General features: G+C 39.2%; 1 protein-coding gene across 2 annotated transcripts in view; it reads left to right on the top strand.

Moving 5' to 3' along the window:
- The first annotated feature begins 1,600 nt into the window (after positions 1 to 1,600).
- DNAJC13 (DnaJ heat shock protein family (Hsp40) member C13) overlaps positions 1,601 to 22,988 on the top strand; it is a 56,099-nt gene continuing 34,711 nt past the window's right edge. Inside the window, exons 1-17 of one of the 2 annotated variants that reach the window (XM_051789086.1) lie at positions 1,601 to 1,828; positions 9,033 to 9,113; positions 13,379 to 13,454; positions 13,944 to 14,093; positions 14,434 to 14,475; positions 15,552 to 15,752; positions 16,797 to 17,003; positions 17,088 to 17,183; positions 17,329 to 17,420; positions 18,211 to 18,377; positions 18,477 to 18,556; positions 18,637 to 18,806; positions 19,640 to 19,739; positions 19,970 to 20,077; positions 20,616 to 20,771; positions 21,527 to 21,583; positions 22,860 to 22,981. In XM_051789086.1, the coding sequence (XP_051645046.1) occupies positions 9,046 to 9,113; positions 13,379 to 13,454; positions 13,944 to 14,093; positions 14,434 to 14,475; positions 15,552 to 15,752; positions 16,797 to 17,003; positions 17,088 to 17,183; positions 17,329 to 17,420; positions 18,211 to 18,377; positions 18,477 to 18,556; positions 18,637 to 18,806; positions 19,640 to 19,739; positions 19,970 to 20,077; positions 20,616 to 20,771; positions 21,527 to 21,583; positions 22,860 to 22,981 (1,892 nt within the window). In that variant the 5' untranslated portion in view covers positions 1,601 to 1,828; positions 9,033 to 9,045. Of the gene's footprint in view, positions 1,829 to 6,779; positions 7,847 to 9,032; positions 9,114 to 13,378; positions 13,455 to 13,943; positions 14,094 to 14,433; positions 14,476 to 15,551; positions 15,753 to 16,796; positions 17,004 to 17,087; positions 17,184 to 17,328; positions 17,421 to 18,210; positions 18,378 to 18,476; positions 18,557 to 18,636; positions 18,807 to 19,639; positions 19,740 to 19,969; positions 20,078 to 20,615; positions 20,772 to 21,526; positions 21,584 to 22,859; positions 22,982 to 22,988 lie in introns of those variants that run through there. The other variant, XM_051789084.1, reaches the window with a different exon arrangement.

Genomic DNA, 22,988 nt, shown 5'->3' with positions numbered 1-22,988 from the left:
TTAATCTCTGAAAGATATTGTACCATGTTGTACAATATCATTTCCATTACTGCCTGTCTGAACTGCTAAACACACATTTCTTGTTTTATTTTTCTCTGAATAATAGTTTCAAAATTATTATTTCACTTTCTTTCATATTTTCTCAATCTTAATCTGTGTCCTCCTTTCCTTTTATCAATCGTTCACATTACAAAGTTAACATCACTACTTACACAAAAGCATGTCCAAAAATAGAGGAAAACACATAGTTACTGAAATACTAGCTTGAGCTGAATAAATATAATGAAACATAATCTGTGCTGTCTGATTAAAAACTATTAAAATATTGATTACTACTTTGTTACACGGTTATGCAAATGTTATTCTTTGTTCTCAAGTAATAAAAATCTAACAAGCCACTGCTTTACTGGATGTGTTTTACCTACCTATATTAAAAACACACAAAAAAGTATTAAGAAAAAATATAATCCCCCTGAAAAAAAAATACTCTGAGCCAACTAATCAACAAAACCATAAATCGCTCCAAGCCTGTCCAAAAACTTTTCCATGTACTCAGCCAAAGAAACTCTTCTGAGTCATACGACCTCCCTCTGAAGTTAGATTTCTGCAATTCCTAGTATATTAATAAAACATTAAATCTTTTTTTCTCTTTTAGGTCCGTAAGCAAAAGCAATTTATCAGCTTCCCAAAAGTAATGTTATTTTCCCATTAGCGTTATTTTACCATGGTGTCCCAGATTCAGAGAACTAGTTATCAAAAGAATGACTTACTAGTATTTAAATGTCTTACATAAAATATAAGATACAAAGGATAGTTTATATGATGATGAAAAGGATATTAAAAAGTAGCAATTAACTGTGATTTTGATCTTTTTTTCTCCAAGATAATTAGTTCCAGTTACAATTTGTTCCTCATTTCTCCCTTCATGTGTAGACTTTAATGACACTATCTTAAAGGAAAGGCTTTTTTTAAAGGTAAGATCATATCTTCCAATGAGAGTCATATTTAGAAAGGTTCAAATATTCAAAATATTCACGCCAATCATTAGGAATTTTAAGGAAATGTTACAATGCTGCCACGGATTTGCAAAATGTTCGGGAAATCTTACATATGGTACAGACCGCGGGGAAGTCGACGGGGAGCCCAAGAGTCCCGTAAGAACTCTCCAGGATGGTTAGCTAACTACATAAATCAGTGATTCAGCTTCAGCAACGTTAACGTGGCATTTAACACTACTTTTAAAACCGCACAAATAATGAGGATGATAATTAAAAAGCGTGGTTTTGATTGTTCGACGTGCCTTTCACAGCCTGACGCCGCACACGCTCGGCCGCCAGACCGAGGGTCAGCGACTCTCCTCAGGCGACGGGCGAGGGCAGCGGGGGCGGAATTTGCACCGGGCGCCTCGGCGCGTGCGCAGGGAACCGCCCCGCTTCCCGGCAGAACAGAACAGAACAGGGCAGGGCAGGGCAGGGCAGGGGGCGAGGGTGGGAAGGAAGGAAGGCAGGCAGGAGGGCGGACGGGCAGGCGGGCGAGGCGGCGGGAAGGGGAAGGCAGAGGCAGAGGCAGAGCCCGTCAGGTGACCGCGTCCCGTGACGGCCCCGGGCGGGACGGCGGCTGCGCCGAGGGGGCGGTGTCGCTGCCCGAGCTAAGATGGCGGCCTCCAGCGCCAGGCTCTGAGACAGCGGGAGCGGTGTAGCGGCTGCTGCCCGCCCGGCCGGCTGGGGGCTGAGGGGCGACGGCTCCGCTCAGCGCCCCTTCGCCCTGATCGCTGGGAAAGCGCAGTGCTGGTGGGGGCAGGTCCGGGCAGCGCGGGCTCCCCGGCCAGGTAAATCCCATCGGCGGGGGAGGTGAGGGGGCGGCGGCGGCCCCCGCCTCCTTGCACAGCTCCGGGCGCTGCTCGGGGCCGGGTGGCCGGGCGGGGCGGTGTGGGGAATGTGGGCAGGGCTGGAGGCAGCGCTCGCTCTGGCCATGGGGGCTGATGCTGCCCCGGCGCAGCCCTGGTCCCTGCCCCAGCCGTGAGGGGCCGGGGCGGTGAGCGGGCGTCCGTCGTCCCCAGCACAGTGGTACCTGTGTTATCACAAGCCACTCTCAAGCCCTTCGCTTCCTGTATCCGAGCACAGGAGCGCGCTGGGGTTTTTTCCAGCCTCAGCCTGCCCGGTCCTTCCCTCGGAGTGCCCTGCACCTGATGCGGCTTCTGTAGCCGCCGGGCAGAATTTGTCCTCTTTCTTGGATGAATACTGGCGTGTCCATTTAGAAAATATACGTTATTTACCTCCTGCTGGCCTCAGATAAAAATATACCCATGATGACATGCTTTGGGAAATAATTTATGAAGGGCGAGTGAGATGTGGAGATTTGTGCTCACAGAGATGAGATTTTATTTCTTTTTTGAGTGCTAACAGTATTCATCATGAGCATGAGCAGAACTAAATGCATCTTTCAGAAAATCTACCCTTAATGCGCTTATTTTTCCCAGAGTGTTTGAATTTCTCCCGTGGATGCTTTTCACTTGCTTTTTGTTTTCTGGAAGTCTAAACAAGTAGGCATGCTGAATGGTTTTCTGTGTGCAGTGAGCTGCCAGCAGTGTTTCGGGCAGGTTGGGTGGAATGGAGCTTGCACCTTGATAGATGTGTCTCTGCTGAGAGCCAAGCTCTGGACCGTAAAAAATGTTGTCTTAGCACTTCAGTTTGGATGGGAGGGTTTTTTTCCTCTTTTCAGCTTGGTGCTCTGAAGCTGAGGGAATGTTTGAGCATTCTGCTTGAAGGGAAAAATAGGCGTATAAGCTTATTTTGGGACTTCCTATTAATGCACCTAATCTCTGCTATATGGCTGCTTTTGAAGTTAATGTAATCTGAAATGTATTTTCCCTTTTTCTCCTCTGCTCTTTCACAAATACATCCATGATGGTCTGAGAAGATGAAGTTGAGTAGATAACTGCTTTGTTTCCTGTTACTTGGCGCTGATTAAATAATACTGGATTTCAGAAAATATTCCGTGTTTGAGAACTTAAGTTCTTTGAAGTCTTTTCTTGATTATTATACAATTGTCTATATAGGCAACTTGCATGTTGTGAGAAAAGGAGGGAAGCTGTTGAAGGGACTGCTACTGACTCAGGTTTCATTTTAGGATTGCATTAGGAAGATGGTCTTTAAACAGTCTGCCATGAATAAGCTCTAAATAACAGGACCATTATTATAGGTGTAAAAACTATGCTTGGCTCCAGCCTGCTTCAGTTCATAGATATGCAACTTTGTCTAATTCCTGCCTGCTGTGGGCAGCCAAGTGGCAGAACACTGAACTAGAAACTACTGTCTCCTTTCCATTATAGCTGATGATTTTTTTCCACTTGCAACAAATATCTGAGTGTTTGGAGGCTCGGAGCTGCGGTTCTGTCCCTGTGTGGTATAGACTTTCCAGGAAGTTTACCCTTGAATTTTAACTTTGTTGGAATACATTTCTAAAAAGATTTATTTCATGTGTATTGCTCGATCCTCTGTGTGTCATGTGGCATTTTTCATAGTTTCCAAATACATATTTGTCCTGAGGGACTGAATCACTGTGTGTTTCCAGATTTTAAGTGTTATGCTGGGGATTGGTCTTGAGGCCTGGATCTGTGTTTCAGACTGAGGAGGTGACTTTGCTTTTAACTTCGTTTTGAAGCTCAGCAAGTTAAACTTACTGACTTAATAATTCTTCAGCTGGCATTCAACCGTATCTCGAGGTGTTAACTTTCAACTGTTCAGCTTCTTGATTTGCTTCCAAAAACCTATTCTGTCAAAAAAATTAACAACTGTCTTGCCTCACTAATAAAACAGAACAATATTCTGAAGAAATATGACAAGATGGCTAAACTATGACTGAAAGGAGCACTTTTCTTACTTGCCCCCATTAGTGACTAGACCCTTTTATTCTGATACTCACCTGTCTAGCTGGTGAATCAGATGGGTTCACGGATCCAGCAGAATGCTAATGTAGATGGAAAAGAAAAGCAGAATCTTTCACACTTGTTTTTGTCCTTAATGTGGGTTCTCAGTGAGGAAATGGGAGCAGTCAGCTGGAGGAGGGACACTGATATTGTCACTGTCATTTTGGGTAGTATTAAGATTAAAATTCTCAGCCTGTTTATGTCTTGGATCACGGGAGGTGGGATTGCTGCTATCACTGAGGCAGGCTGCACTTAACCTCTTCTAAGGATCTTGTGGGCCTTATCTCTTTCTCCTCTTACAAAAAGGACTGAGAGTTCCTGCACAACAGATTAAGAAATGTGAGTTTCCACAGCTAATTAGACTGTAGTACTTTAAGAGAAGAGTACTGTTCTGGGAAGTAAAAAAAGTTTACTGCTTGTTAAAAAGCATCTGTGTGAAGATAAAACTCTGCAAGTTAGTGCACACAGCAGTGAAAGAGGCAGATGAAACCTAGACAACTAAAACATTTTAGTGCAGAAAAACTCATTTATTTCAATAATGCCTTTAAAGCTACAGAGGTGTAGATGACTGGAAATCAGACTCCAGACCTCTAAGCTAGAAGGTAGATATGTAGATCCACAGATTAACAGAACCTTGGGGATTTTTTTTCGGTGTTTTGTTCTTATTTTTTTCCTAGTTGATCCCTTATTTTATGCTCATAGTACATCTCTCTCTCAGAAAAGTCACACTTGAACTTGCTATGGGTATCTGTCCCTGTGTAGTCAAGACTTTCCAGGAATTCTAACTTGTATTTAGCCGTGCTGGAATAAATCTTTGAAAAGAAATCTCAGTTTCTTATCTGCATTTCTCTTCCTCTTTCCCCCAAGAAATCTCAGTTTCTTATCAGCATTTCTTTCTCCTCCCCCCAGTGGAACAGAATAATAGTCATGTCTGAGGCTCTGAATCCTACCTTAGCATTGGTTAAACCTTAATTTAAGAAAGATCTGCAAGTTTTGTAGTAGTAGAGGAATAATTTGATCAGGAAAAGAGTCAGTCTCAATTCTGCACTAAACTTTGGACCCGTGTTCAAACTTCTGACTTTATTTAAACTGAAGGACACTTATGTATAATTACAGCCATGCCTGTTGCTTTGATGCCTGCAAGGTCACAGCTTTGTTTCTAGCTTTACAAGTGCTACTTGGAGACTAACTTTTCTCCATTTCCTGAAATAGATTGTTTTCCCAGATGGTAGTTTTGCCTGAAGAATGGGAAATCCTGGAGAAGTGGAAAGTGCATGCAAGTTTAACACAGCTTGTGTAATATACCTACTCGTGTAAAAGGTCCCTTTGAACTAAAACTATTCTATGTTTCTATATAGCTTGAACTCTGAGGCAGGGGGAGTCCTGGAAGCAGTTCAGACCCCTTAGTTCAAGGGGTTGCTATTTCTGGTACATGAGGCATGCAAAAATGTGGTTTCAGCTCTTCCCCCAAAGCTGTTTCACTGCTATTTACAGTACTAAAAGGACCAAATAGGAAAGTATTGCTGAACTTTTGTTCTGTGTAAAAGCTGATTAAAATGTCCAGGGCATGTTTAGGGGAAGTGCTTTAGTTAGGCTTCTAAAAGAAGTTCCAAGTCATAGACAATATTTTGCACGCAGGAACCTCAGATTATCTGACCAGACTGCATTCAGCCTGGCTGAACTCTCTCAACCAAACAAAACGTGTTTATAAAACGTTATATACTTTCAAAATACTCGTTGCCTCTGCTCCAGTGGAAATGGAACAACTGAACTAGGTGTTTCTCTGGTTTCAAACCTTTAAGAATCATGAGTATGGGATATGGAATGGCTGTGCTGCAAAGTGTTCAAAATAACCTTTGAAGTTTTGATTTTTTCGACTACTGGATACCAAAGGACACCTAAGATGATTATTAAAATTGGGACCTTATTGTCATGGATGCTTTTATGAGTGAAATAACAAATTTAACTCAATTTTTGTGTTGTCAGTCAGCTTTTTGATGGTCTCTTGAATACAGGAAGAAGAGGTAAAGGTAACAAGAATGTTCTCTTATTTTAGGAAATTAATATGATAAATCTAAGCAGGCCACTGTAGCTTACACTGGCAATATGGCTAAACTTGATTAATGATAAATCCTGATGTGTTCTGCAAAGTGAATGGTTATATGGTCTTAGGTGCTCAAATTACATTGTATCACATTGTTGATAGTGAGAATGATGCCACGCTGGTTCTGTCAGAATGAGTGAAGGAAGAAAACTTGGTTTCTTCTAAAATGTCTGTCTTTGGCATGAACTGTTTTTTTATCTTTTTGCTTATCTATTTTTGCTCTTCCTGTGGAACTAAAGACAACTGAAAAATGATTGCCGGACTTCAACATAGCAGCTCAGAACAGTAGGCTACTGTTAGCCTTTCTCTCTGTTAAATTGCTGGAAAATGTGTGCAAGAAATAATTGTTACTAGATTTTGGCTTATATTGCCTCTGTAGTAGTCTTCTCAGTGGGAGGGATAGTGACAATCACTGTCCAGAAGCACAGTGAGTAAAGCATCAAAGCTTAATGATTTTAGTAGCTTTGATCTAAAAAAAAGTCTAGTGAATTTGTCACTTCCACTTCATGTACAATACTTCATGTATCAGTATCCTGAATCCAGTTAGATGTTAAAATTACTGGAAGCTGCTGGTAGTTCATAAAGGAGTGTTTCTCAGTTCTGTATTATTAAGAGTAGATGTTTGCAACAGGAGGACATCTTGCTTTAAATACCCTAAAGCAAGTGGTGTTCAGGTTTGGGAGACTTAATAGAGCTGGTCAGAGGAGTCTGGTATTGGTGAAACTGGAATTACAGATAAATAGATCTTTTAATCCCATACTTAGTGGAGCTAGTCTTGTTATAAGCCTCTTATTTTATTTTTACTAATACATTAGTCAATGTCAAGAAAATGGCTTTGAAAGAAGGGTATGGAGATCGAGTGTCTGGCACTTTGTTCTGAAAGATAACTTTAAAACACAAAATGATCTGACCCAAAGTGTGCTACTGTACAGTAAGCAGTTTGGATAGAGTGTACTGTGTTTATTCCAATCCATGGCAATAATAATACAATATAGTTCTTAAACCAGGTGAAAAAAAGAATTTGAGGAATAATCATAGAATGCTTTGGGTTGGAAAGGACCTCAAAGAACATCTCATTCCAACCCCCCTGCCGTGGTTGGGGACACCTTCCAGTAGACTAAGTTGTTCAAAGCTGAATCCAGCCCGGCCTTGAGCAATTCCAGGGATGGGCCAGTGGGGCATCCAGAGCTTCTGTGGGTAACCAGCTGAGCGTCCACTGTCTACGTCACTGACAAAGATGTTAAAACAGTGCCAGTCTGAATACTGACATCTGAGGAATGCCACTTGTCATTGTTATCCACTTGGACATTGGGCTGTTGATTGCAACTCCTTGAGTGCAACCGTCCAGCCAATTCCCTATCCACTGAGTGGTCCATCTGGCAAATCCATGTCTCTTCAGTTTAGAGGCAAGAATGTCATGTGGGACAGTGTCAAATGCTTTACCCAAGTCCAGGTAGGTGTAAGCAATCAGTAGTAATAATACTGTTGAATATCTTGCCCCTCATGAAACTTTGTTTCCAAAAACTAGGTTTAGAGAATTTAACTTGGCACTGGTCATTGGAGTATTAACTCTGAAAATTCGACTCAAAGATTGAAATATGTAAATACTGCTTTTCTCTCTTTCCAGAGGCAGTACCTCAAGTTCTCTTCAGTAGGTAGTGATGATTGTGCTGCTTCTTCACCTGAGGGAAGGAATTCTCAAGTTCATTTCAATCAGGCTATCCATTCTTCATGTTTATGACTCCATAACTGCTGCAGTCTTTGCTCAGAAAGAAAATAGCCTGGAGTTGTAGAGGGTAGAAATTAGCGATGAGGTAATGTTACGGGTCATCCATCTCAAAGTAAGAACTCTTCCTTTGCCAAATCAAGTAGAGTTAGCTGAATGTAAAAAGATAACTGGGGTTGTAATGTAACTTTGATGAGTCAGTGGGGTAGTGACTGGGATTGGATTGCCTTAGAGTTACTTTGGGCAACCTCTCTGAGTTCTTGCAGACTAGCATAAGTGCCTGGTGTTTTTGGGGATGCCACCACATTAATGGTGCGAACCTCAGAGTAGTACCAGTCATTAATCAGTAACAGGGAAGCCTGTTTTGACACATTTGAAAATAAAACTAATGCTGTAGATAAAACTGAGAGTGACAGCTTCACTTCTGTACTTAAGCAGAGATTCCCTGCTTAAGTACCTTGCCTATGGCATTGTGAAGTAAAAAGGAAGTTAATTTCCTAAGTACTGAACATGCATCTGTTTCAGTCATGGAAGATAGTGTTCAGAAGCATTCCTTAGAACTTAGCAGCTCCTAAAGCAATGATCCACTCAAGCAGTTGTGGACAAGTTTAACTAAATCCTGAGTGTGTGTTTGGGGAATAGATATTCTTATGTGAAATAAGTGTGTTGGGATGTTAGTGGTGAGATTGCTTAAACTTTTACAGCACAGGAGGGGTTCTTAGCTCTTTAAACACAATGCTTAGCTAATAAGTTTCTCAACTTCAGATTCTGTTCCAGACTGGAAAACAAGCTGATATCCAGATATCTCCTTACTGTTTATTTCAGAATTGCAATAGGAGTTTGGCTTAGCTGGAGTTACGGTTATAGGGTTCTCAAATAATTTTGATACTAAACACTTTTCAGAAGTAAAGCATTCTGGAGGTGATATAAAATACACTTGAATGTGAATCTGCAAAGGTGCAGTGAAAGTAGAGTGATTGTAATAGGGCAAACAAGACATAAATTGCTGGAACCTGATACTGTTAAAGAGTAGCTAGTGTAACAAATTCGGTGGAGAAACTAATAATTCATGTGCAGCTCCATGTGCAACTTAGTCCATGCACTGTTTGATAAACTTAAGTATTCCTAATTTTTTTGTGTGTGTGGAATTGACAAAACAGTGACTCGAATGTTTAAAACCCCAGTGTTTTTGTTTTGAAGCATATTGATGATTAGTGAACTTTGGTTTTAAATAAAAATCCTTAGTACTAACAGGATGTCTCCTTTGTTTTCAGGTCTTGGCACAGAATGAATATAATTAGAGAAAACAGAGATCTTGCTTGTTTCTACACAACAAAACATTCATGGAGGGGAAAGTAAGTAGTTTGAAGTTTGTTAATTTTGGGGAGGGGGGTTTAATGTTTTGTGTGACACTTCTCCCTGTTACTGGATTTAAATGCATCCAACTGATGGGTGAAAACTGAAGTACAGGTTCCTGCTGCTCAGTCTCTGAACTGACTGTATTTTCACTAGAATCTGTTTGAATTTTAAATATTGCATTATAGCCTTCCTCTGCACATGTTCCTGTGCTTCAGTGTAGCTATGAAATGGACCACCTGACTTAGTTTCTGAGTCTCTTGAACTTACTATGTAAAGTACTAATTTGAAAGTGGAAATACTTCTTAGAACAGGTTTGGAGAGGAGTAATGTCTTATGTACTTTAATAGATGAGGGTCACTAGTCCACACATGTACTTAACATGTTGTGTAATAGATTATCTATTAAACTACTAACTGAGATCATTTGAAGAATTCTGTTAATAGAAATAAACTTCATCCCTTTGATCTAAAAATGAATTTCAGTGATGCTGCAAAAGCTAGGGAACCTCTAATAAAAGTATCTATTAAATGATCATAGCTGGTATCTGTTATGCTGTGTCTGAAGTCAGCTGTTATGTATACTTTTTGAAGTGTCATAGGACTTTCTTTGGTATACTTACCCATTGTTGCTTTTCACATACATTGTGGAACTGGGGGGTTTTCTTGCTATCAACAACATAACAAAGAGGGTGGGTTATCTGCACCCTGGAAGTGTGAGTACTGCTTGATTCCAGTGGTCGTACAAAGAGGTCATTTCTGAATCTGTTGATTGACCAGTAAGTTGAAACTGGATGTTTTTGTCTGTCTGCCAAATTCATCCTATCAAAGATTGGGAATACTGGGAAGGAGAGGAGGATGGGATATAAGGAGCAGCAGCCACAGGTCTTTCAATTGTGGTTTGAAGAACCATGGGTTGGGCTTCAGTGTCTAATGTAAAAAGCTCCCTGCCTTTTTGTCGGCAAAAATTAAAGCCCTGGGTAGTTCAGAGTCCAGACTAGACTGAGCAGTGTTCTGAGGGCAGAATCTTTCCCCTGCTAGGGCAGATTCTTGATTGACTTGAAATAAATAGTTTAATATTTCAATTTATTTTGACAGAATTCTATCCAATACTTGTGTAAATTGGGTCTTACCTAAGTTATGATCCATGCATTTGGAATTGTGTGGGCATGGAGGAATAAACTGTTTCCTCTAGTAATAATAAGATACTGTGTTGGGGTAGAACATCAGAACAGTTTGTCCCTCCTAATCTTTCTGTTGCCCAGCAGAAAATGTCTGATTTCTCCCTCAGAATTTTCCGTGGCATATGTGCAAATTTATTGTGTGAGATTTGAACCACTTGTTTAAAACTAAATACATTAAACTCAGATTTCTTCTTTTGTCAAATACATTTCATTAAAGAGCCTGATGCAAGCTGTTGAACTTAAGAGTAGAATGATCTTGAACTTTGATGGTAGCATTCTAATAAACTATGAAGTCTTACAGAACTTCAGGCTAAGTCTAAAGTCTAAAACACGTTTAGTTTAAAAGTTCAGTGGTGTGTTACTTCTCTCGTATTGAAGGGGAAAGGAGTATTTAGTGAGTAATTACCTCTTGTTACATTGCAGCAGAAGCTGATATGGCTTTTAGTAGTTTTATATTGGAATTATTAAGTCTACTCATAGTGGACTTTATACTTATGCATTCTCAGTATAATCTGTGGATAATAAAGAAAGCAATGTGTGGTGCTAAATGAGCCTGAACCATTTTGACTATTCATAGGATTTGTCACTTTGAGTATGGGCTATGTGTATATCAGTTAAAGTATTTTCTAGTAATACAGATGATGATGCTCCAGTGTTAATCTGTAGTTCTCTAAAACTAGTGAACACTTTCTATTGAGTATGGTGCTATACAATTTGTCTACCAGGTTCATCCTGGTTGAAAAAAGACTTCTACGGTGCTTTGAAAAAACTAGTGAATAGGCAATAGCCTTTTTACTGAGAAGAGGATACTTGCTTCAGCTTTTCTCAAAACATCCTGGCATTAGATATACTGCAGAGTAGTTTGAGAGATAATTAATAGTAAACTCTTAAAGGCATACAAGTATAAATACCTTCCTTGCATATTTAAAGGTGAAGTTCTGGACAAGAGTATGTTTAGGCTACATGTAAGAACTGACTTTTAAATCTCCTCTGTTCATACAACAAGAGTTGGGTCTCCTGAATTTACGTAGGGAGAGGAGACAAAGGAAATGGTAACTCAGCAAATCTGCTGTTTTGTCTTATGTTCCTTGTCACATCACATATTTAGAATACTGGATAATAAATATGCTTCCTAGATATTGAAATGCAGGCTTGAGCATGAGGGCGGAAAAGGAAGGGACTGTAATGTTTGAAAGCTGGTCTTTCAGTTATATGTGATCATTGCAGATCCTTATTCTGCCACAAAGCACTGTGAAGCTCTTAGTACATTAACATTAAGTGAGTAACAAAACCTTGAGCACATAATAAACAGCTTTATTGCTTGTGATGTGCTGTTCTAAAGAACTTAAACAAACCTTATTTATAAGACACATAAAAGACAGAATACCTACCTAAATCGTGAAACAAGAGGAGAGGGAACAGTTGGTATATTCAAGGGATTTTCTTATGAACTAAGCACTGGAGCATTCTTTGACAGACTGAATATAGTGGAATTATCAGCAGCTAGAGTAGCTTTAAATGTTCTGCTTCATTAGAACAACTTCTCTTGACCTGCATCTAAAATAAGGAAAAGTCAACTATGTGGAGAAACAAATAGGCTTTTCAAGTAGATTAAACATCTTTAAGGTGGCAGATTGCTTCAATACAGATTTTTCCAAGCTTTGAAGAAAATAAGCACTTGCTTTAATTCCTAGAGATAAACTCCTCTGGGTCAGTAATGGCTTCAACTTGCAGCAGTTTGTTTGAATAATAGGGGAAAATGGAAGGGTATGAATTTTGTGAGATTGACTGTCAGATACTCTTGACCTTCCTATTATGAGGGAAGGGATATGAGGGAGCTGCTCTGAATATATCTGAAGCCCATGCAAAGTTTGACCTTATACAGAAATGATGGCTTGTGCTGCAGACCTGTCAAGTGAGAGAGAAGAAAGGACTGCAGCACAAGAATGCAGAAAGGGATGGAAGAAACGACTTGCTGCTTCTTGATGCAGTGTCTAATATGGCACAGATTCAGATTAGTTAGTCAGTCATCTTGTTGATTGTATCTTTCTGAAGCAAACCTACAGTTTACTCAGAGCTGGAACTTAAATTCCTACATGGAATCAGTTTTAATATGGACAACTAGCCAAAGTATTTTTATTTGGTTCAAGAAAGGCATCTGTGTTCAGATCCTGTTACTTTAGTCAGAGAATACTTCCTAATACTGGCTCTGGTTCAGGCTTCCAGATAGACGACTTCCAGATAGAAGTATCCTATAATGTGAAATTTGTGCAAGTAATAAGGTACTATTAAGAATCTACTATTTCAAACTCTGATTAGTTTTGTTGCAAAAGTTTCAGATTGATAAATATATGAATGTCTATTGGTTCAGGGTATATTTGGAAGATTGTCTGGGAAATGAAACCATAGTAAGGCTGCCACTTTCCACTTAATGCAACTAAATTTCTTAGCTTTAGCTCATTGCTGCTTGTTTCTGATACTTCTGAAACACAGCCAACCAGCTGTGCTGCAGGTGTTCTTTAAGCACTGGGGCAGTTAACATACTTGTGATACAGTGACTAGCTGCATAGAGAACTATAGCTCCAGTGATCTGAGACTTATGAGTTCACTAGCCTTGGTTTTCCTCAAGGTGAAGAAAATTAGGCTTGGCCATAGTGACACCTGGACTTGTTATAGTACTGTGACCAGGTGTGTAAACTGGATTATTTCATGTTACAACTCTTGTCGGAGACAGCTTCAGACAGGTGCTTTAGACTATTGCAGGAATGTTTTCTTTTTTTTTTCCCCCTATATATATGGTCTTTTTCGAATTTACTCTGTTCCGGTACTCCCTTTCAGTGCAAGTTCTGAGAGTCTTTGATCCTGACTTAGCCATTAACTTAGGAAAACATATGTATAAGTAAATATATTTAATAGTATTTAACTTGTATTTATTAGGGTAAACTGCAAACCATCAACAAAGAAAATACCATATGCATTTCCTAACAATGACTTGTATATAGCTTCTTAACATAATTTTTGCAGTTCAGAAGGGGTTTTTCTGTGACTTCTGGAGAAAGTTAATATTCTTTTGTATTCCAGGTATAAACGAGTCTTTTCAGTTGGAACCCATGCCATCACCACATACAACCCCAACACACTAGAAATTACTAATCAGGTAAATACGATTTTTTAAGTTGATTTCTGACTCATGTTCATTACCCAGAGGAAATAGTGGCATTCAGGCTTTAGAAACCGTCCAGTCTCACAAGATCTCAGAAAAAACAGGAGATATCATAGATGCTACAAAAGCACACCTAACAGAAATCCTGTGTCACCTTCACTAACTCCACAAATACCCAGTAGGTTTTGTACTTTTAGGCAGTTTGTCCTAATTGGCCAACAGTAGTAGTTTGCCTTTGGGTGTGCTGTTCCAAAGGAACTGGGATAAGTTTGATTACTGTAAAGCTATGTCCCTGAAGGGAGTCAGGACACTTACTCACTTTGCACAGTATCAGAGGAAGCTCAGGCTCATGCTGTCACGTAGCATGCTAGCTGTCATCTTATTCCAGCCAGTCCCTTGTTATAGGTGCTAAGGGGTTTTGAATGGAGGAGATGTAGCTTTAAAATTACTAACAGTATAATTTAATTACTTTCAATTGTCTAGTGGCCTTATGGAGATATCTGCAGTATTTCTCCTGTTGGAAAAGGACAAGGAACAGAATTTAGTCTCACTTTTCGCAAAGGGAGTGGAAGAAAGTCTGAGACACTTAAGTTTTCCACAGAGCACAGAACAGAACTCCTTACAGAGGCACTGGTAAGATTTTAATTTTTTTTTTCAAGTAAGCAGTAAGTACTTGGTGACTATTACCATTTGAGATAGCTTACTATGCTTTCTTTCCTTGCATAAAACGTAGGAAAGCAAGTTTTTGAGGTGTTATGTTAATGAATTTGATCTAGTGTCAGTTGCAGCAACTACTGCATGATTTGTAAACAGTCAGTAAAGCGACAAATACTGAATATGTTAAACTGCAATGGAATGGTGAGCCTTTTGAGGAGGCTTAGTGTGAGTCCCATAAAATAGCTTAAATGTAGACTTTCTGGATAGATTGGCTCTCATATTTGCATTCATTCATGGTTAACTTTTTTAAAAACAGAGATTCAGGACAGACTTCTCGGAAGGAAAAATCACAGGACGGGTAAGTATCTGGCTTGTCTGGATCATGTGCAGTAAAGACTTAAACTTCTACTTTGTTAATGTGTATTATGCTTGTGCTATGGGCAGTACCTAAAATAGCTTGTGTAAATTTGGATCTGAAGTCTTTGAGAAGATTAAGAGTTTGTTCAAAAGCAGAAGGAACCTTTTTAAGTAGAATATTTGAGCTCTCTTCACTTGGCGTGAGCCTTATGGTGGTGCGTGGACTCTGACTGTTACTGCCAGAATACAGAGGTGTGCCATATGGAGCTCTTACTTGGAGAGAAAGGAGAAGAAAAACATAAGCTTTTATTCATTAGTCAACGTTTACTACTTATAGCACTTCACTTTCTAACTCTAAATATTTTTCTGCATAACATCCTGAACACTCCATGTAGGAATGTTGTTTCCTTGGTGGATTTCTATAAATCAGATTACAGGCAGGATTGGTGTTTACTGAATCTTGGTAGTACAGTAATAAACCAGACAGTATACAGAGCTGGACTTTATATTTTTCTTCTGGTCATAGAAGTGCTTAAAGTTGCTTTAAATAACTTAAAATACTGTATAGAAAAATCCTCAGTCATGAACATAGTAACACTGCTGGATTATGGGGGTCTCCTTTGTCTTACTGGAGTTTAGAGCAGACCTCTAACTTTTGCTGTTTTAAGTAAGTCTGTATTTGTAAGGGAGTGTGACTGCAGGAGATGAAAAATTTGCACTACAGTGATAAGCTTACCTTAATTTAACTAGCTGAATAATAGCGTGTGGTGCAAAAGCTATTTCCTTGTCAAATCATAGTGATCATGGTCTGTGAAAAGACCACCTTCTGTAATAAGAAAAGCTTATGCCCTTTTGGAATGGCTGTTTTGGGGTTGCTGTTCTTTCTTCACAAAACATTGTTTAAGCTTGACATCCTTGTCAGTTGACAGCTATCTTCCTTTGATTCATAGTGTTCTTGATATAGATAAGAGCATTAAGGGAAATTATATAATTTTTTGAACTTACTAGATAGGAAAAGAACTGTTACTGTATAGTAAAGAAGTGTGTGTAGAGGTCTAAAAGTAGCTCTCTCTGCAGAGGTATAACTGCTATAAACACCACTGGAGTGATACGAGGAAACCTGTGATTCTGGAAGTGACTCCTGGAGGTATTGACCAAATTGATCCTGCAACAAATAAAGTCCTGTGCTCCTATGACTACAGAAACATTGAAGGCTTTGTTGATATTACTGGCTATCAGGGAGGCTTCTGTATCCTTTATGGAGGATTTAGTAGATTGGTGAGTATTAAAACAAAATACTTTGGTATGGTTCTTAGGATGTTTATAGCTGCATATTTAATAATGAAGGTTCAACATAGTTTGAGTGTACAAGTGCATCTTTGGGACCCTGCTGGGGAACCTCAAGGCTTATGGACAGATTTCAAAAGGCAATTAGTTAAAATATTTGAAAACCATGTGTGAGTTGGGTTTTGTTGGGTTTTTTTGTTGTTTTGTTTGTTTAAGAACTGCAGAGCATAAAATATCTAGTTTTTTAGGGTAATGAATATGTATGTAATGTGGACATTGGAGTTTCCTGTCATTTCTCAAAGTTACAGAAGTGACAGGCAGTGTGTCACTAATCTACCTAACTGATGGAGGGATTCTATTCAGAAATAGATTAATCAGTGGTGCTGTTGCCTCTTGTGATCTGATAATCAGAGCTTTATTTGGGAAATACTGCAGTGTGATGTTGGTTTTAAAATCTTTAAAGGGTTTCTGTGTACTGTACTGCAAGCAGCTGAAAAGGATCTTTACATTAGTAACCATGAATTATTTCCTAAATATAGCTACCTCAGTCACTACTAACAAAATTGGACTGCTGCCTAGATCAGGGTTTCCACGTCTTTTGTACTACTGCATGCTTTTCTCATGCATAAAACTAGCAATATATACTTCATCCTCTAGAGCTGCTCTAAGCTTGCCTAGCAAGGGTGGATAGCAGTCCTTGCAAATAGCAGCTGGGGCTACCACTGTGGTTCTCCTGCTCCTCTTGCCAGACTGTCAGGGTCTATTGCCCAACTTTCACTGTAATGGCATGCTAATGTGTAGTAGGGTATCCTTTAGGAATAGCTGCTATAGATTTTTTCCTTAAAGGCAAATGTAAACTTAATAATGGATCTTCTGTGTAATAAATACCTCTATACAATGCACTTAGCAAAGGCAAGCCAAGCTGCTGTGAACATTCTCCACTGTTGGATATATCGTGGAGAATTATTTACAGAACTCTGATTTCTTCAGCTGTGCTGTATTTGTCACTTTTTTTTTTCTTGTTGAAATTTGCAGCACCTGTTTGCATCTGAGCAGAGGGAGGAAATTATCAAGAGTGCAATAGAGCATGCTGGCAACTTCATAGGTATCTCTCTGCGAATAAGGAAAGAATCCCTAGAATTTGAGCAGTACTTGAATCTTCGCTTTGGAAAATACAGCAATGATGAATCTATAACATCTTTAGCAGAGTTTGTTGTTCAAAAAATAACACCTAGACACTTGGTAAGGGCATCAAACTTGAACGTATTCGGTTCCTCTAAGATGCTAAGTATTCTCTTTCCTAACATGCCTCTGTTGTTTTATAAGGAACCTGTGAAAAGGGTGCTAGCTCTTACGGAAGCTTGCTTAGTTGAGCGGGATCCAGCTACCTATAACATTGCGACTTTGAAACCTTTAGGCGAGGTAAGAGGCATCCTTTTGCAATACCACTTCTTCAAATAGAAGCACTAAAAGATAAGGATTTGTTAGTATATGTAAGACAGACTTAATTTGTAGACTAGCTAAATAACAGTGCTTCATGAATGTGATCCTTGTCCCTTATTTTCAGGTATTTGCAATAGTATGTGACTGTGAAAACCCACAACTTTTCACCATTGAATTTATCAAAGGACAAATTCGGAAGTACTCTTCAACAGAAAGGTAACTGGATCTCCTGTGGGTTATAAATTCAAATGGAAGTTGCCACTGTAGTGCTTCTAGTTTCTCAGCTTCCATGAACTCTGACCATTGGAGGTGTTAACTCAAAGCCTTCCTATTCTAGCAGTCTGCCACTTACAAATGAAGATTTGTTACAGGAACTAAATCTCTCCCATTTACCTTCCTTCCGACTTTGAGCAAATCTGTCCAGAAGTTTTCTGATAAACATGGAAGGGTGTTGGATGGTTAGATACAGCCTGTTTCTCCTAAGCAATATTGTTCTGTGTATGCTGTACTCGGATAAGGAGTATATCTGAGACAAGGAAAGAAAGCACAGTTCAAGTGATACAGAAATGTGAAGGCTGTGAACCCTTTGAGCTCTCTGTTTGAGACAGTCTTAGTTGATTCTATTTAAAACAACCAACAGCATAGTCCCTGAATGCACTTGCAGTTGTAATACAGTCTAATCCTGCTAAGTGAGGTTTTGCAGAAAGCACAGGGATGAATTGGCTCGCAACATGTGTAACTCATTAACAGATAATCTAGAATTGATCCCATTAGTGAAAGGCTGCAGCTGGCTATACTGGATGTAAGTCAGCTCTCTTCTTAGAGTGAATAAAGGAACACTTCTTCCACAGGTGTAGCTGTTGGCACTAGTGTTAGTAAGAGATTCCAAGTATTGCTGCCTTTCATTCTATGTTTGAATATTTTTTCCCCATTTTTCTTATAACTTGGTTCTTTGGCATCATTTCTCTGATATAAATTGTATTTGTGTGTCTTTGTCCCAACCCAGAGATTCTCTCCTGGCTAGCTTGTTGGATGGAGTTAGAGCTTCTGGTAATAGAGATGTCTGTGTGAAAATGACCTCCACACACAAAGGCCAGCGTTGGGGATTACTCAGTATGCCTGTAGATGAAGAAGTAGAAAGCCTTCATCTTAGGTTTTTGGCTACTCCTCCAAGTAAGCTAATGCTTCTTATATGGGTTTATAGTGCTCTTTAGAGCATCCAGATATTTAGTCAGGTACTGTGCACTTAACTGTTGTTATGTCTTCTTACAGATGGTAACTTTGCAGATGCTGTGTTCAGATTCAATGCTAACATTTCCTACAGTGGAGTACTACATGCAGTTACACAAGATGTAAGAATAAATCCTCTACTCATCATTTTAAGATGTTTTTAATGCATAAAGAAATAAATGATTGTTATTTTTTTAACCAGGGGCTGTTCTCAGAAAACAAGGAGAAACTCATTAATAATGCCATAACAGCATTGCTCTCCCAAGAGGGAGATATTGCAGCATCTAATGCAGAGCTTGAAAGCCAATTCCAAGCAGTAAGACGACTAGTGGCTTCAAAAGCAGGCTTCCTTGCCTTTACTCAGCTTCCAAAGTAAGTGATAAGTCTCTTCAAGCTTGGAAGTAGTAGGTGAAAACTTCTTGAGCTTTTGTTAATAAATTATCTCTAAAACTGAGAAATGGAGTTAGGACTCACTTCTGAAAAAGACTGGAAGACTCTGTACACAATTGCATTCAGTAGTGCGAGTCTGTCACCAGGCTTTAATGCAAATTGAGAATCCCAAGTAATCATTGGCAAGTAAAGCTGATTCTTCCTTTGATGAATACTCTGTCTTGAGTCAAATATGGTTTAATGTTTTTCCGAGTGGTAAAACTTCTAAAATGTACCTTCATCTGTCCTTGAAATAGGCAGTTCTTAGTACTTGAAGTATGTTGATGTTATTGCTATCCTCAGCTCAACACAAGCTAAGACAGTGTTGGGAAGCTGTTTGCTTCTGCAGTAAGTACAGGCTGCTTGGAGCTTGTGTCTTAATTAAATAGCATAAGAAAGCAGAAAAACTGTCTGTTCTGAAAATGAAAAATTCTTGGAAATATTTCTGACTAGAGACTATGGAACAACTGAATGATGTGAAGAGTACAAAAGCACTTAGTGTGAGACCTTTATTAAGTTCTGTTTCTCTGTAAATAGTATCCTGTAACTACAGAAATATGTCTCTATTTTGGTGAATGTGCTTGGCATATTGTTAATACTGTAGTAACTACTAAAGTTTTCCTACCAAGGAATCTCAAATTTATGAAAATACAAAGGTACTGACTTGCTGAATGCAATGGGAATAGGCCCCTTTTGGTCACCGACTACACTTTTTATCTAAAATTAAGATTGCTATTTCCTTTCTAATCTTGGTGGTTTTTCTTTTCTCTCAAAAGATTTCGAGAACGATTAGGAGTGAAGGTTGTGAAAGCCCTCAAAAGGAACAATGATGGTGTAACCCACGCTGCTATTGACATGCTTTGTGCTCTTATGTGTGTAAGTATTAAGTTTCAGATTCTTTCACTTCAGGCTACTGAAAGATGTAGAAATAGGGACTGCCCTTCAACCTGCAGTGTGTTCAGACATGAAATAACTTGTTGTACAGTGATTTCCTGCTGAACTTGAAGTAGGATGTGCTTTTTATGTTCAGAGGGTGGCTTTTGGATTACAGCTGTTAAAAACTGAGGGTTGAAATGTGACTGCATATAAATAATTTTTTTTTATAGCCCATGCATGATGACTATGACTTGAGGCAGGAGCAGTTGAACAAAGCTTCCCTTCTTTCTTCAAAGAAGTTCCTAGAAAATCTACTAGAGAAATTCAATTCCCATGTGGTAAGTCAAATATTGAAAACAGGTAGCTTCTTTAAGTGCTTTTTTTAATTACTATGAAAATGTTGTTGTCCTACTTGGATGTATCTTTGAATGCATTTGCACCTGCAATTGAAGCACAGAAAATACAGATGTGTCTGGCTCTGAAGTTTATCTAATTATGTTTGGATCTTGACAGGTTAGAATGTAGCTGTCTGTGCTGCAGAACTTTAATGTCCTGCAACAAATGTTTGCATGTTTAGTATGGAAGCTGGTTGTTTCTTTTAACTAAAAGGATAGTGTAAACTCGGATTTGTGGGATTCAACTAGAAAAAGTAGTTTGTAGCACACCATTATACGAGTCATGAGTGTCTGATATGCTTTAGCCAATACTTTACCAGGGTATTGCCATACTCAGAGTAATGGCATATTCTAAACTTGTAGTTTTTGCTTGCAGCCTATTTCATGGTACGACAGGGAAGAGCATCTTCAGCATCATGAATACTCTTGGACAGGGGAGAAATGCTGTATCTGTATTACATACCTGTCTTCCTAATTTCAGGATCATGGGACAGGTGCCCTAGTAATTAGTTCACTTCTGGACTTCCTGACATTTGCCCTATGTGCTCCATATAGTGAGACTACTGAGGGGCAGCAGTTTGACATGTTGTTGGAAATGGTGGCATCTAATGGAAGAACACTATTTAAGCTCTTTCAGGTAAGACTTTTTTACTATTATTATAGACTTTAGGTAGTCAGTGAACACGAAATTTTTCTTGCTCTCCCGAAAGATGGATTTGTCTACTGTTCAGCTGGTTAATGTCCCTAAACATTTTCTACCTTGGCAAATTTCTTAATGACCTATTGCTGCCTTCAGATATCAGATTGGGGTGGTTATTTTATAGTAAGTGGTATGGCAAATCATTGTAGAATAGACTGTCTAAGACTGGTTTCTAAAAACACTTAAAAATACCGGTTAAACATTAAGCTAATTCAGCAGATGCACAGATCTTCCTCTCTTTGGAGTATCTTCTGCCATTTTGTTTTTCTCTCAGTAAATGAGTTAAGAGTTAAAAAACAAGAGTAACATCCTATTCAGTAGTAAACCTGTAAGAATTCTAGGATTATTAGCTAAAATGTCATGCCTTTTTGCTGTAAAAACAGTAGGCTCTTTTGCTTTTTGGTTAGTGTCAGCTTGTGTCAGACAGTTTCCTCAGTGTTATTGCAGCTTCTCTGATATATACTACTGTTCAGTTCTGCGAAATCTGTCTGGGAGTTGCATGAGAGATTCTTGTTTAAAGGTTTAGGGTAGGAGCTCTTCTTGAGGCAAGCTTTTACAAAACTGAAAAACTAACTTTTATCCAGAATTGGAGGTAGACCAGCCATGTAGATGAGTGAAGGAAACTGAATCATGGATGATCTAATCTTCCGTTTTTGCGCTTGAATAATTATTTTGTCAACGTTCTGTTTTAGCACCCTTCCATGGCAATTGTGAAAGGAGCAGGTTTGGTAATGAAGGCAATAATAGAGGTGAGATTTTATCAATGTTAGCTGGGATAGCATGCTAAATATGTATTGTCTATTTTGGAAGTGCAATTGCTTACCAGTAAAAGTTGGTTATATTAGCTTCTCAAGATAGGGAGTGGGGAGGGGGAAGTGGGAAAGCAAGGAACAGAACACCTGTTTAATTGTGAGTGGTTTAATATAGCAACTTGCTTTATCTTACGTTTGGGGTTTGGAAAGCATGTGAGTTGGGACATAAGGTGTAGTGCCTTGCATGTTTTCATACTGCAGTCGAGATTTGGCTGTTAATGTTGTATTAGCTCACATACCTCAGAGCCACCAGACTTGTCCTGCATGTTAGAGGGTGTCTCCAGGAGGAGAGGCCATATTTTCTGGGATGCATTGCCAGATGGAATGGGACTGGGATTAGCAGGCAGTAGTGTCCCAGAGCAGACTAGTGGTGTCAACCTCTGTTCTTGCTTTGGCTTTGTTGATTTCCATACCACATAATGTATGGAACCAGTCCATACTTCTGAAGGGCTGCTCGTGATTGTTGCAGGGTGACCTTGCTTAACTGACTCTTGACACTTCCTGTGTTGAAATTCAGGGCTTAAGTTAGTGCCTCATTGTATCACAATGGCTTATGCATCTGAAATCCATCTAATACTTTCTTGGAATGGAAGTGAATGAACACTTGACATAGAGGTATTATAAATCTGCAAGTTTCCATTGATAAGCCTGACAACAATAGCTAAAAGTTGCTATGCTGTTTATTGAAAGTCCTATCACTTGAATTATAGTGGGACTTAGACAAATAAAAATGCAACAAAAGGGTTTTTGTATTCATTGCAACTAATGTATCTTGACTGAGTGACAGTCTTATCCATGTGGCTGTCTAAACTGAACAGCAGCTATTAATCTTAAATGGTTACTGTTGACAAGAGTCAAGCAACAAGCAATTATATGTGGCTCTTACTTTCTGTTTAACCCTAATTTACTCTTGCAGTGTGGAAATGTTACTTGTACTACCAACCTCCTGATCTATGATGGGAAACATGCATCTTACCCTTTTCAGTGACTGTCCTCATAGATGTATCTATCAATTATCTGGTCCATGGCTTTACTACAGCTTTGAGCAGTTGCTGTGGAGAGCTTCCACTTAAAAAAATCATACTCTAGCTTCTGTTTTTTTAATATTAGTTGGTATAATTGATGGTCAAGAAGGCCTTGGAACTGTAGACTAGGATAAAAGCAGCTTAATAAAGGTTCTTTCTTTAGTAATCATCTTGCCCTGTTTCCAAAGGAAGGAGACAAAGAGATTGCTACCAAAATGCAAGATCTTGCCCTCAGTGAAGGTGCCTTACCTCGTCACTTGCACACTGCTATGTTTACAATAAGCACAGATCAAAGGATGCTTACAAATAGGTATGTC

The sequence above is a fragment of the Manacus candei genome, unplaced genomic scaffold, assembly GCF_025592945.1.
Source record: "Manacus candei isolate 608988 ecotype Guabito, Panama unplaced genomic scaffold, ASM2559294v1 h1tg000026l, whole genome shotgun sequence".
Classification (NCBI taxonomy): domain Eukaryota; kingdom Metazoa; phylum Chordata; class Aves; order Passeriformes; family Pipridae; genus Manacus; species Manacus candei.
Note: the sequence above shows the minus strand (reverse complement) of the source record. Positions and strands in the feature narration are given on the sequence as shown.